Source organism: Carassius auratus, chromosome 31 (assembly GCF_003368295.1).
Source record: "Carassius auratus strain Wakin chromosome 31, ASM336829v1, whole genome shotgun sequence".
Classification (NCBI taxonomy): Eukaryota; Metazoa; Chordata; class Actinopteri; order Cypriniformes; family Cyprinidae; genus Carassius; species Carassius auratus.
The window spans coordinates 10,692,480-10,707,887 of NC_039273.1; the positions used below are offsets into that span (position 1 = coordinate 10,692,480).

The window sequence follows — 15,408 nt, forward strand, 5'->3', positions numbered from 1 at the left end:
GGCATCATCTTTTGAATTGTTTTTGTCCATAAAATGAAAGTTATGAGTTGATCTCATAAACTTTGGATTGTACTGGCCAAGAACTCCTCCCACTTCAAAAGGGGATAAAAGAGGCAGGTAAATCTGTCAGTGCTACCACAATAATAAACTGCTGTGGAACAAAATGTCAGCACTTTCAAATAATAAGACTCAACAAAAGAATATAAAGACAGCAATATGGAAATCCAAATATTATTTACTTGAGCTCTAGCTCTTGAAAAAGATTTGTTGAAAAAGATCTGAAAAAGATGTCATGAACCTTGCAAACTGGGTGAAATAGTCACTGTAAAGAGGCCACTGTGGCAGCTTGATAACTAATAGCCAAAAACGTTTTCCTCTTAAAAGACGGATTAAAAATTTTGCACCTAATTTCAGGGTGTAGCATAGCAGATAACCAGAAAGTCTGAAATGGTGAATTTAACCAGCTCTGGCCATCTAAGTTGTCAATGTGCATCAAATAGTCTGTTGGCAGCCGAGAGTAGACTCGGTGGAGGCAGTCAATGTTGCTGAATTATAAATGCCCCAGAGATGCCAGTGTGATAGTAGGTAAATTCAACTGAAAAACAGCCTGGGCAGATGCAATGTGCCATATTGGCCATGATATTGAGGCCCAACATAGCAGAGGCAATTTAAGTGCTGTTGTTTTTAAGTGCTTGCGGTGATCGGCCAATCACAATGCACTGGGTCAGCTGGCCAATCAGAGCAGACTGCGCTTGTCTAAAGGAGGGACTTTGTAGAAAACGATACGTTTGAGAGAGGCGGGCATAGGGAACCTACAATAATGTACAGTACATGAAAAACGTGTTTTTTGAACATCAAAGCAAGTCAACATATTCTGTTACACCAAATAACAAAGTAATGATCTTAAAAAAAAAAAGCATCATATGACCCCTTAAAGATTACAGATGCAGTGTGATTAGATTATCGCACTTCACAATGCTTGTAATTTTTCACAATTTACACATGGGTTCTATCTGCCTTCACCAGACCTTTGAATGATTAAAGCTTGACATGGATGTTATCAGTCAAACAAGAAACAAATGGGTGTTTAAAAAAAGAAAGGTCCCAAATGCTCTTCTGAAATGGGGTGGAATTGGAATCGACTGAATTCAAGTGGCAAGGGATTTAGCAAATTGGACCAATTAGCCATGAGTGTGGTGAGTGATGATGTTGTCTATAGGATGATTTAGAGGACATTAGAGACCCAGATCCATTGGGTTTTTTTTTTCATGAAAATCCAGTTACACTAGACTGTTTGTGTATAGATAAAATATATACATGTTTAATGTTTTTTGTATAATAGTACAAAAAGACTCCATAGCCACACTATACATGTCTTTACGTAGTAAGTTACAGTGTCTATGACACAAACTCCAATGTTTTTTTTTTCTTTCTGTTTTTTGGTATGAGTGTGAGTTTGGTTTGTTTTTGTTTTGTTTCATCTTGATTGTATCATATCTATCTTGTACTTTTGACCTCCTAAAGGGCACACTGGATTTATTTACCTTAAGGCTTTACTAGGGGTCTTGACAAGCATTTTGGTAATCTAAAAATGTGGTGCCTGTGGTACTAGACATTGAAAAAAAAAAAAAACAGCAATATGACACATGTGCAACAATTTAAAAAGTCGGTCAGCTGGATTACAAAAAAAAAAATTTCTGTGTGGACGGTCCCTGGGGGTTTAATTTAACAAAAACTGTTTAGTTTATGTATCTCATTTCCAAGCACCAAAAAATAATTCCTAATAGCTGTAAATTTGGTGATTTTAGGCCGCTTGAGGCTCTGACCTGATCGCTGTTGTGGAAAGTGTCTCTGGACAGTCTGCCCCAGGGGTTGACAGGGAGTCCACAGTGTTCCCGGACACATGATCCTTCAGCCACCCTTCCCTTCAGCACACACATACAGTACATACACTCTCACTCTCTCTATTTATTTCTGGAGCAGCAGGCCCCACACTCGCCCAGTCTTTCTCTCTCACTTATACACACATCTCGCTCTCCTCACCCCATAGTGAGGTATAATTAGCTCCTCTGACAGGTGGGAGGGATCGGGTCTCCCGAAGAATTAAACTACCAATTTACGCCCAAATTACACAGGCACACAGACACTCTCACCTACTCTCACTAACAAACACAAACACATGCTCACCTTCTCTCACATATCAGATGCATGCACCTACTGATGTGTGATCACGCACAAACACTCATTTTTGCTAATTTCAGTGCAGTCCTACAGAGTGGGGCACACATGAAATCTTTATTTGATTTTAACTTGACAGTGTCCCACGTGTTCATAACAAATCCATTAAACATCCATTGTCACTCTGGATATAAAGAAATAAAGCATGAATGTTTTGCTGTCTTCACAGTGTAAGAAGAAACACACACTGGCGTGTCCAGACTTCTCCAGTACTGGCGTGTGTCCACGTGGATCCAAATGCAAGTTGCTCCACAGACAGAGCTTGAAACGTACTGGCTCTAGCGCAAGCTTTGGACCAGCCAAGAAAGCCCATACTAGAGACATTTTAAAGAGGTCAGGATCAGGAACTAATATAGCATTATGATTCTTAATTGTCACTGATACAAGAGAAGAGGTGTTCTCTTACTCCTTTCTGTTCAGTTAAAAAAACAAAAACATTATAGTTATGATTATTTAAATATATTATTATAGGGAAGTGACCTGAATAACCATGTTAATCTCCCATAAGCATGCAGATTATTTATAAATTAATTTGAAAATTAAATAAAATCTTGCTAATCTTATAAGAATCTTATAATTTTTGGTGTTTTTCAGTTCAGATGATGTTCAGACTCTTCAGACAGAGTCCATACAGGCAGATGAGGGCCCGTCCAGCTCGGGTCCTGAAAAGCTGCCTTCCTTTATCTCCTTGTCCAGCTCTATTGACATGTCAGAGAACCCTGAAACCCCAAAGCTCCCTCCTGCTGCAGGCCCTCATGCCAAAGGTGTGTACTTACATGTCTAGAGGACTTTAGATGAAAACAATTTCAGTGTAAAATAAAATTATAATTGTAACATATACTAGATGAGATGCATAAATTGGCACTACAAAGTATATGACCACTTAAGCTCATGTATAAATGTTATTGCATTAGTAAAATATAAAACCAGGTGGTTCCTTTAAAGAAAGATAACAAAACATTTCACACACAAAAAAAGACACTTGCATTTCCTAGGTTTTAAATTATAATTATGTTATTAAAAAAATAAGATTAAATGTTTTTGGGCACTTTCATGTCCAAAGTTAATGTGACGATAACTACATCTGTTGTTACTCTGCTTGGATGCCTGTGTGAAAGAAATGAGGAAATTACTTGATAAGCACACCAAAAATAGAAGTCATTAGAAAAATATGGCTCCAAAAAATCAACTTAATCCTAAGAAAAAGTCTTGCAAAATTTGATTGCAGATGCCACTTGGATTGATGTTTTTGTGTCTAATGCATTGCAATACTATACTGATATCAATTTAAAATAGGCTTGTTAAGTGTGGCTTAAGAGTCCAAATACTTTTTGGGGTCACTGTTTATATAAAGAGCAAGGAGGTAATAAATATTTATGGAGTACATAGTTGGGTTACTCAATACGCAGTGATGGGGTTAATAATATCGAGGGGGTTGATATTATTTAAGAGAGGGGCTGCATGAGGTATATAATACTTACTGTAGGGTTACTAATATTTAGGTTTGTTGTTAAGGACAGGCACAGCTGAAGCTGGCATGTCAGTCTTACTGATAGAGGATTAGAGGAGAGGGGCCCCTATATCCTCACACACACACACACACACACCAGCCGCACCCTATGGAACAGTGTCTTTCTCTCTCCACACTCAAAAAGACAAACATGATATACTGCCCTCACACACACGTCATTTTCCAGCAAGAAATGATCAGCTTCTTTTAAAGGTTCTGAGAAACTGCTTCTAACTTTTTAGAATCCATCTGAACGCTTTTCAACTGTCCAGTCTTCTCCTTTCCCATGCTTTCAAACTTCCTTTCTTAAATTAGTTCCAGCGGAACAGAAACTGCTGTGATTAACATCTGACTTTACATCCTAACAGTGTCTTTTTAGAGTCATATGGTCATACTGAAGCATGCCATACACTCATTCTCTTCTCTCTATACATGAACACTTAAACGTGTTTCCTTGCATTTCCAAAGCTTTCGTAAGTGGTGGTATGTGTATTTCTGCATCATGTCTGGGTATTTGTACAAATTTATGCTTTTTATACACACGCACATCCCTCTGCCAACTTCCTATATCTCTCATGCCAAGTTCCAGATCAGTTCTCCTTTGGGATCATTGATGGCAGCCCTGTGTCTCAGAATAGCACAGGTGCCCACCAAACCACCATGGCTTTTCACGTCACTTTCTTAACCTGTTGTCTGAAATCATCTGCTGCACACAGACTGCTCTCAAATTCAAAACTTCATAGCATGAGGTTTAATGAATTTGACGATTCTTCTCTCTGCTTTGCAAAAATTAGCCCATAACTCTATGCATCACTGCCTGCATCTTCTCTTTATCCCTCCGACTCTGTGCTATCACTCACCCTAAGACAATCACACTTTCCTGTGTCATTCCTCTATCAGTTAAAACAGAACAATAGCTACTCTTGCCATTATATAGCAGGTGCTATTCATTTCTTGTCTGTCTTGTTTTTACAAATCAACGTTTCAAATTCTTTCACTTTTAGCTTCAGTTACTGCTGTGGAACCAAATCATAATACACTTCCTTAAAAACATGAAAAATGACTGTTTCCTAGAGGAATTTTTCCTCTCCTTTCTTCTGTCTTTTACAGGAAAGAAACTACATATCAAGCCACGATTGTTATCTACAACACAGACAGAAAGCTTGCCAAAGGAGGGTTGATGGTGGGTTTTGGTAATGGTAATACACCATAGAATATTTTTTTTATTTAATTTTTATTTAAAATTGTGAAATTCTGCTAAACTGTTACTAAATGGTTTACAAAGACATCTTTATTTGAGAGTTTTACAGCCACTTCTTGGTGTGAAGTCATATGTTTGGTTTCAAGAAATGCAATTCTAAGAATTCCTTTAACATTTCTCTGAATATGTTCATAAGTGTTCACTATTACAGAACTGAATGTATGCATTATAACCAAATACTGTTCTGAAAAACTGCAGACGTTCTGTAGCCACTACGATTTCTGTAGTGGTTTGTTATGCAAATAAATTGTATCCTTTCGAATGTATTGTGAACATGTATTTTCAAAAAATTACTAAATAAAATGCTTTGTGATTTGCACGACTGTGTCTTTATTTGCGAGCATGTTTGCATATATAAGTTTAAATTTTTCAGTTTTTTTTAACCATATTTAACCAATTTTTCAGTTATTAAACCTTATAACATCACAAACCACTTCACTCCCAAGTTGTTTTCTGAATAACATGATTTAACGTGAAAAGTATCGGCATTTCTCTACATGTGTTGTGAGGCAGGTGGATGTAAAGAACATTGCTCATGGCTGCAAGTCTGTCACTGTAATTGAGTCTTAAGGAATCTATAGAAAACGAAAAAAAAAAAAAACCTTATGCCTTCCTCACACTCCTCAAAACTCATTTTTCTTCTTTTCGCACTTTTTCCTCTCTAACTGCTGTCAGACCAAATCCATCACAACTAATTTCTGACAATGTCATTTTCCTTTTCTTCTGCCTGTCTTTTCCCAAAATGCATGATTTGATTGAGGATCCGTTCGTATATGAGCCTGTCTCCGCCTCCTCCTCCTCTCCCTCTTCTCTTTTTGATAATGTAATTAGTATGTTGAGTGTTAAACAGAGGGGATGATGGGAGCCGTAATCCCTTGAACGCTCCTTACTGTGCGGAGACTGCTGATATTCAGACTATTAATGCTCCGCTGAACCATGGCCTCGTCGTGCTCCGTGCTCTGTGACAAACGACTGCTGGTCACGACGGGAAACCTGGTTAACAGTCACCGGCAGCAACGACAGGAGGCATTAATACACCGTGGCGAGGGTCTCGCTGCGGAACACGACACACTCGCTGGCACTGACAAGCCTGCCGCCGTGTTAACGAGATAAAGGCCATGCTCATGATGCGAGCCACGTTTACAGTGACATAGAGGTATGGAGGGAAGGAAAACACTCCCTCATCTGACTTCTGTCTATCTTTCTCCCCTATTTAATCGATCATGCATGAAGGGATACTTCACAAGAATGCATGTTGATTTGGGGGTGGTAAAATCAACTAAAGTTGTCATACATCACCTAACGCCTGTTAGCTTATTTGTCTATTTTGCATTGCAGCTCTTGCTGTCAGATTTTATTTTTATTTTAAAGGAATGTCTGGGTTCAAATTCGAATATATAGCCACAAGTCTCAAACAACATCGGTTTACATGATTTTAGTCATGTTAACATGACTCACTTTCTAACGTTTGCTATGTAAAGTTTTGTCCCGTTTTACAACTTTGCCTAAACATAATGCCTAAAACCCTCAAATAACTGTTAAATTACAATTTAAGCAACTTCACAGGTTTAACAAGTATTAACACGAGAGTAAACTTAAGAATATATTGCATAATGTTGTTTACCATAAAATTAACTCGTCATACATGAGATTATGATTGAAAAAATTCACATTAAATGATTTTAGCAACGTTAACATTAAAATACTCATGGTTTCAAATATATAGCTACAAGCCATTGCAGTTTGATGTCCAGTTTACAACTTGCCTAAAACCCTACAATAACCACTAAAATAACAATTTAAACAACTTTACTACTCAAATAATATACACAATTATATACATAACGCATCAGTCAGTGTTCTCTTTTATTATCAACTTACTAACCTTTGCTGTGTAAAGTTCAAATTTGCAACTTTGTTACCAAGACATGATGCATAAAACCCTAAAATGATTATTTAAACAATTTTACAGTTCAAACAATACATGCGTTTAGAGTTAGTGTACAGGATTTTTTATTATAATCTTGTCATCTCTAAAGGTGCCAAAACAAATGTGAATGTCTCATTCATAGTCTCAGATGCAGCATTATGCAGAATAATCTTCAACATACACACAAATACATATATCAAACAAAATAACCCCTAAATATTTACCATAGAACTAAAAAACTACAGAGTCTGTACAGTAAAGTCATAATCCTTAAGATGATTTATACAGAAGGGCGGAAAAAAAATGTGAGGTGTGATGCACACATCTGTATTCATGATGCTCTTTAACTATGGTCACTCACCAGTTTCTGTTATCTGCATGGGAAGAGAAAGAGAAATCCAAGTAGCAATCACTCTTTCTTTTCTCACCCTCCCCTTCCCTCTCGTTCTCTCGCTCCGACGGCGAGGATGTAAGTGCCTTAGACAGATGTCTGCTGCCGCTTGTCTCAAAGCTCAACGCGAGCTGCTGAGCTCTGCAAACTCTAATTAAGATCAATATTTCAATTTTTAGTAAAAGCACATGTGAAAGAGAATGGAGGAGGAGAGAGAGAGAGAAAAGAGGAAACACATTCACATTTTTTCGAGGATAATCTCACTTGAATGAGAAAAGGAAAGCATGAAAGGTCAAGTGTAATATTTCTCTACCTCTATAGATCGCCTAGGCATAAAAAAGACAAACTTGTTACAGCTCAGCAAAGACTCCAGCCCATCAATAAAGATCATACTTTCTGTGCAAGTAGTCATTAGTATATCTGTCCTCTGTCCTTTTTCATGCTGCTGTCTTTTTCTAATCTTTCTGCTTGTGGTTTATTTCTGTATGCCATTTTTAGTACATTTTTATAAAATCTCTTCCTTTGTCCATTTCAACTTTTTTGGTTCTCTTGAAGGAATCAGTCTATTTTCCTCTTTAACACTTAACATGCTTATATTTTCTGTCATCTTGCTCTTTCTAACTCACTTTTTCGCTGAGAACTTCATAGAACTTTGTATACTTGTTAGTTTGAATGTAGTCACATGATTACTGCTGAGTCTTTGAACAGGCATTTGTGAGATTCTGAGGTACACAAAAACCTCCTTTCCAAACCTTCTTCCGATAACCCCCTACTCCACCTCGCAACTCTCAACAATTTTGGCTAAAGAAGGGTTAACCGGACAAATCCGTCTCAGTCATTTTCACAGATGTCTAGTCCAAACCCCCCTTCTCTCTTCCACATTCTCATACTCTTTTACTCCTTGGACGTGCTGATGTCCATTTTGCTTAAATCGGTAGAATTGCACCAGCAGCTAACTCCCAATATGCAAAGGCACAATGAAAGCCCTGACTTCCAAATTTATGTCTCAAGCCCTCGGCCACATCACACCCACCCACCTCCGATCACTGAATGGACGATGGCAGATCTTCTTAAATGTGGCATTTTCAAAGCAGACTGCTTAGCTTGGACTTTGAGGTCCACTCATGCTTATTTGATAAAACCTCCATAATGACTTAGCGCACCTTCATCTTTAAATACCTTGATATGATTTGTCCCGTCCTCTTTGGCTTTTCTTTTTTCCCCTCCGTTGGCAGATTTGAGCCTCAAGCGTGTCCGTATTTCACTCATTGGCACCTGGAAAGAAAGTCTTAACATGTTACATAAAGTTAGCAGAGGTCTCGGATGTAGTAAGAAGTATGTAAGTTATACAGCAGATTTTATTTTGATAATTAATCTTAATATTGAAGCCTAGAAAATACACATACATTAAATCAAACTGGCAAGTATTAAGCCTCTCAGCCAGTTACAGAGTGAGTAGTGCAAAGTAAAGACCTGTCAAACACCGTTATTATGGGAATAGTTCCCCCATAAATGAAAATTTGCTGAAAATGTACTCACCCTCATGCCATCCAGGTGTAGATGAGTTTGTTTCCAGAACAGATTTGGAGTAATGTAACATTATATATCTTCTTCACAAATTGATACTCTGCAGTCAGAATGAGAGTTAATAAAAGCATCACAATAATCCACAAATAATCCAGGCTATCAATTATGAAGTGAAAAGCAGCGTGTTTGTAAAAAAAAAAAAAAAAAAAAAATCAATTTGAAATTTAAACCGTCACTTTTGACCAAAATATCAGTCCATAATTCTTCGAAATCCAGTAAAGAAAAGTCCATCAACTGTTCTCTCACATCAAAATGAGATTTTTGTTTAGAACTGTTTTGGCTTGTAAACAGTGCTTGATCTGTGCATATCTCTCTCCTGATTCAGATGAGACCACTTTTTCACTGGAGAAAGCAATATTATAGATGGACAACTCATATTTTATGCAAAAGCAACAGTTTGAAGTTAAAAAAATGTATTAATTGATGTACTGGAGTCATGCATTTATCAGCTGTATAGACTCTCATTCTGATGGCACCCATTCAATGTAGAGGATCGATTGGTGAGTAAGTGATGTTGTTATAAATAACTCAAGTCTGTTCAAATGAAGAAAATCTCATCTACATCTCGGATGGCCTGAAATGAGAACAATTTCAACAAATTTAATTTTTGTGTGAACTTTTCCTTTTAGTGTCTCTCCTCCTCGTGTATTTATTTTTTTTATTTTTTAACAAAGCACTATTAAATATTTCAAACATTTTATATTGATCTACATTCCTCTGTATCCTTACACTGCAATAAGGACTTTGCCTCGAATAGGGTGTTAGACTGACCCTCTTCTTTGGGTACTTCTTTCTGCGCGAGACTGGCTCGTCTGAATAAGACATATGCTGTGGTGATGAAGGCGCGCTCTGCGTGGAGCTTAATTATTTGTCGATCCGCGCAGATGAGTCGAGATGCAATTAGAGGTTAATTGCTAAAGAAATCTGGAGCGTGGCTGGCACGGGCGAGGCGGATCATAATTAACTCATCCGCACAAATTGAGCATTTTTCCTTATCCGGCGGAAATGTGGATTGATTTTATTGCTGGATCACGCATTATTGAGTTCATCACTGCCTATAGGTCATAAGCGGGGAGGAAAGTTGCGTGTGTGTTATCCTATTAGATCAATACGCTGAATGACTGTTCACGGGGTTACAACACATTAAGGAAATATGCAGTTTAATACATAATTATCTAATAAATTTAAACTTTAAACGGTCTGTCCAAACACATTAGGGATATATATATATATATATATATATATATATATATATATATATATATATATATATATATATATATATATATATATATATATATATATATATAGGTTATATATGTGCATCTCATATGTATCTCATATGTCATATCTCCTGGATTCTAAACGATAGCACGCTTTTATAAATAAATACTAACTTAACAAATAATTAATTGTTAATAAATAATCGTTGTGAAAGGAAATGTGATGCTCCGTGAAATAGCCTACGCATAGTTAGTTTAAATTGTTCATAATTGTCGTTGCACTGGAGATTACTGAAGCACATTTACATTTTTTAAATGAGCAAATAACTTATTAGTGTTAAAAGAGCAAACATTGTGTTATTGTGTCATAATTGTCCTCTAATTTTGTATTAATTTTGTTCTCGTTGCAAGCCTATTGCAATTTCTCATAAGATTGACTTTAGTTCAAATAAATCAATCTAATTATATGATCATTTAAAAATAAATTGTGTGTCTATGAAATACATAATTAAATTGGTCAAGAAAATTCTAACCTGTACAATCCATTTTATAAATGTGTTTAAGTTATCCCTACAGCATTTGCATTGCATATAACGTTTAAGAAATGTTTGCTCTGTTCTAAATAAACATTTTCTAAGTAAGATGAGCAGGGCCTCTTGCCTTTCCTCGCGCTCACCTTCCACGTGCGGTTGCGGGGGGTGGCGTCGCTAGGGGGCGGTTGAGCGCGTTCGGCCCAGCTGCTACACAGATGCTTTGCTACAGGAATATGTCTCCTGCTACGCCTCCTCCCATTGGTCCTTTCCGTTCTCTGGGTGGGACGCTTCATGTCTATAAAGTGGTACATTGCCCCTTTCAGTGCTTTAGTGATACTGCGTGTTAGCGGTGGACAACAGTGCAGAAGGAAGCTCTAGTCGTAAACGTAAAGCAACGGTGACAGCAGTCCATCTAACTTTAAAAGTGACAGCGGAGGGAGGTGAATTTAGTAGCCAGAATTCCGCATCCTTCGTCGAGCTGCTTTGGAGCGTCCCACCAGAGGAACTAACACTGAGATTTGTCACGCACATTGTTGCGGTGCGCGTTTGCTGGTGACTGTGAGAAAAAAGAAAGAAAGAAAAGCAGCAGCATCATTCCTTTTGGACTTCGAGGTAAAGTCTGACGTCTTCTCGACTTGATGCGCGCGCATTTGTTGTGTCGCGGACTTTTCTGCGACATGTGAGGAAAGTTCTCGCCTTCTTCCCATGTAAGCTTAAACTTCACAGCCTCCAGTTGAACGGGACTTAAAACAAGGAGGTGAAGAAGGATATCTGAAGTCTCTGTTACTCAAAGGACGATTTCTCTGAAACTCCATGTAAGCTTTAACACGGTGAAGCGAGGATAAGTCAGGTTGGTGGTTTTGAGTTCACGAGTTTCAAGTTTCTGCCACCCTGGCCAGTGATATTAACGCGTGAATCTGACCTGGGATAAGTTGTCAACAAGAGGCAAACTGGCAGGTGTATAAGTTCATTTACATGCATGGGCATATGTGTGTCTCGCTGCACTATAAATAGAAGCTCGTGCTAATGTATTAAACCCTGGCCATTTCATCTTCATCAGTAGGCTATTCATTATAATCCCAGTGAAACCCACGCGTGTCGCTTTGGCTGTTGGGGTAGGTGTCTTCGCATGGACTGACATGGCCACCGATCTCGCCATGAGCGCAGATTTGCCCAACAGCCCCCTGGCTATTGAATATGTCAACGACTTCGACCTCATGAAGTTTGAAGTCAAGAAAGAGCCCCCGGAGGCCGACCGCTATTGCCACCGCCTGCCCCCGGGCTCGCTATCCTCCACCCCAATCAGCACACCCTGCTCCTCGGTGCCTTCCTCGCCCAGTTTCTGTGCCCCCAGTCCCGGATCGCAGCCTGGACAGAACCTCGGAAATGGTGTCAACAGTAACAACGGTGGCAACAACAACAGCCAAGTCTCATCGGGCAAACCGCAGATGGAAGATCTCTACTGGATCCCCAACTACCAGCATCACATCAGTCCAGAGGCCCTCAACCTGACGCCCGAGGACGCGGTGGAAGCGCTTATCGGTAACGCGCACCACCACCACCATCACCACCAGCCCTACGAGGGATTTCGCGGTCAGCAATACGTCGGAGAAGACCTCTCGACGGCCACGAACGGTCACCACCACCCGGTGCACCACCACCACCATCATCACCACGGCCACCACGCGCACGCGCGCCTCGAGGACCGCTTCTCAGACGAGCAGCTGGTGAGCATGACCGTGCGCGAGCTGAATCGGCAACTGAGAGGCTTCAGCAAAGAAGAGGTGATCCGTCTCAAGCAGAAACGGCGAACCCTGAAGAACCGCGGCTATGCGCAGTCGTGCCGCTACAAGCGCGTGCAGCAGCGCCACATACTCGAGAGCGAAAAGTGCACGCTTCAGAGCCAGGTGGAGCAACTCAAGCAAGACGTGTCGCGTTTGATCAAAGAGCGGGACCTGTACAAGGAGAAGTACGAAAAGCTCGCGAGCCGAGCATTTAACGGCGGCGGCGGCAACACTCGGGACCCGTCCAGCGGCACTCACGGAAAAACCACTTCCTCGGAATTCTTCATGTGAGAGTGATTCTTGTTAAAGACTTTTTTTTCCGCACCGACGTTTTCGTTTTTTAAACCTTAATTTGTATGTTTTTCAGAGTGAATTTAATTTGCAGTTCTTATTTTAAATAGCCTACTCACAATTTCCAATTAAGATCGTACACTCTTAAAAATAAAGGTCTGATGTCATAGGACAACCTTTTTAAGTTCCACAAATAAATATTTGATTCTCAGGAACTCTAGAGAAACATCTGTTTGGTGTTTTGAAGAACCCAAAACCCAATGTGCAAATCGATAACCCGTAACATCCTGCACTTCTTTTCCAAAGAACTGCCCACTTTTACCGCCAAAACGATTATTGACAAGCAAGTCAAGTCCTTTGCTGAACTTAAAGTGCTAAAATGAAACTTTAAAGAACCTTTATTTTTGAGAGTTTATGAGTCTAACATTACAGCGACATATTTATAGTATTCGCGCATTATTTGTATAAATATAGTACTGTACCATAAAAGTCTTAAAGTTAGTGTAATGTTAGGACTATCTTCCAGAGACAGGCCTACTGCACGGACCCTTCTACTTCATAACACCTCCGATCTAAATATGGGATCACGCATAACCTTCAACGACCTATCAGCTTTGGATTCTGTTTTTTTTTTTTTTTTTTTTTTTTTTTTTTTTTATAGGTTAACTGCAAAGTCCGACGTGTTCTTAAACATACAGTTGCTTCCTTATTATTATTTTTAAGCGGATTTACGAGTCTTAATGGCGATGAGAACATACTGGAAACGAAACTCCAGCCTGTGAAGGGACCTTGCAAGGAACAATAATCCATATTAAAACATTTATTAGCAAGAAAGGTGAATGGCAATACTTTCTTGACATTTCTCAGTCAAGAACTGAGGTTGATGGGACTTTATGAACGTCGAGGGCCCTCAAGCATTGCTCAAGTCTGCATTACCCCATAATCCTGCATGCGGGACATGTATGGTACTCCAAACGCGCCAGATCCTTCTCTCTCTTCCTCATACAGCACTTGGATGAAAAGCATGGCCCTTAACCACTCTCTGTTTTCTCTCTCTCTCTCTCTTTTTTTCGTTTCTTCTGCTCGACACAAGCCGTGTATCTGAAGGAACTCAGGCGTACCTGCGAAACCACATGAAATCCGTCCTTGCATTTATTTGCTGTTGTTTAAAAGTTACAGAATAAGAACAAAGGGGGAAAAACCGACCTGAGCCAGAGTTATTTATTCCCACTTGTACATATGTAGAGGTCAAATGGTGTGTTAATTTAACTTTCTTTTTAAAGTCCTTTTTGCTTGATTATTTAAAACGTCTTAATACTATGTTTGTATGTAGTAGCATGCAAATAACAGATATTCTCATCCTATTGAATAAGTACATTTTCAAAGGAAGTCCACTGCACTACGATTCGAAGAATTGGGATTTATATAACATTTCGCTTCCTCTGTGTTAATCGAATTGCTGTTATGGTGGACATAGTCGATCTAAAGTGCATATAAACACAAGGTCTTTAATTGCTGCTAATATTCTATGCACCAAAGTCAAAAGCAATTAACAGAAGCTCTGATTATGTGAATTTTGTACTTCAGAATAAATGAAGGTATGTAGAAAACTGGTTAGACATAACTAAGATCACCTCTTGAAGAAAGATATATATGTCTTAATGGACTGGATGATGAACGACATACTTCAAATATATGTCAAGCTTCGTAAGGGCAAGAATGGTTGTTTTAACTTTTTATTGTGACATAATAAAACTGTAGCATACTCTGTATAAAGCAGTTGCCTATTGTTTTGCATTAAAACATTGTCATGATAATAGGCTACCGACCATACTGAATTACACTACAGGTAGATGTCAAGAGATTAAATGCGGATATAATTCCACATTAATAGGGCTTGTGTGCAAACTTCTCTATAAATAATCATGCGCATTTGAGGTTGAAATACAGCCCATCTTGTTCTGGCTAAATGAAGAAGTTGCCAAAGTGGATTATCTAATGCACGTGAAATGTCATAAATCAGTTTTCAGACTATTTCCTAACAGATCTATCGTCCAGACTTCTAAAATAAAATGTCCAGGTATGTTCCTTTACCTGGGTTAGTATCTGCTTGATATCTCACCTGAAACCACTGTTAACATTGACTTTTTTTTTTCTTCGGTTAAATTATGAATTATGATACAGTTCTTTATGAAGAAATCTCTCTGTCTATTGGTCTAATTTGAGGCACAGCGGCTTGAGGTTACATAACCATATGTGCTGTCACGTGTGCTGTCTTATGTAAAAAAATAAGTAAAATGGAAGAAAAACTGTACATAGACTATAATTTCTATATATTTATCGAAATGAAAAATGTCCTTACGTGTCATTAAATCCAAACCAAAATGTTTCGAAATGGAATGTTGTTCAAAATCTTGTTTTCATAATGTTTAATAAAAACTCCTGTCAAATGCAGCAGCCTGTTTTCCAATCACTTTTCACGCCTAAAATATGTGATGATCTGTTACACCAAAAACAAAATGTTATTTTTACAATGACATCTATTTGTCTTAAATGACAGATTAAATTCAAATAATAAAAATAAGGCAAGGAATGATTTGTGTCTTATATAAAGTGCCTCAATGCGCATATGGCGAATCGTACCATTTCAAAAGCTCAAT

The 15,408-nt window shown here is 38.6% G+C and overlaps 2 protein-coding genes across 4 annotated transcripts in view; both read left to right on the forward strand.

Moving 5' to 3' along the window:
• Positions 1-5,328, forward strand: part of LOC113050524 (zinc finger CCCH domain-containing protein 3-like) — a 65,975-nt gene extending 60,647 nt beyond the window's left edge. The window contains exons 10-12 of one of the 3 annotated variants that reach the window (XM_026213545.1): positions 2,408-2,571; positions 2,833-3,002; positions 4,859-5,328. In XM_026213545.1, the coding sequence (XP_026069330.1) occupies positions 2,408-2,571; positions 2,833-3,002; positions 4,859-4,929 (405 nt within the window). In that variant the 3' untranslated portion in view covers positions 4,930-5,328. The other 2 variants (XR_003276777.1, XM_026213546.1) reach the window with 2 other exon arrangements.
• Positions 5,329-10,990: 5,662 nt separating this feature from the next.
• Positions 10,991-15,202, forward strand: LOC113050525 (transcription factor MafA). The gene has a single exon (XM_026213547.1). It carries the CDS (start codon positions 11,813-11,815, stop codon positions 12,746-12,748), a length of 936 nt encoding a protein of 311 aa, XP_026069332.1. The 5' UTR covers positions 10,991-11,812; the 3' UTR covers positions 12,749-15,202.
• Positions 15,203-15,408: the final 206 nt, after the last annotated feature.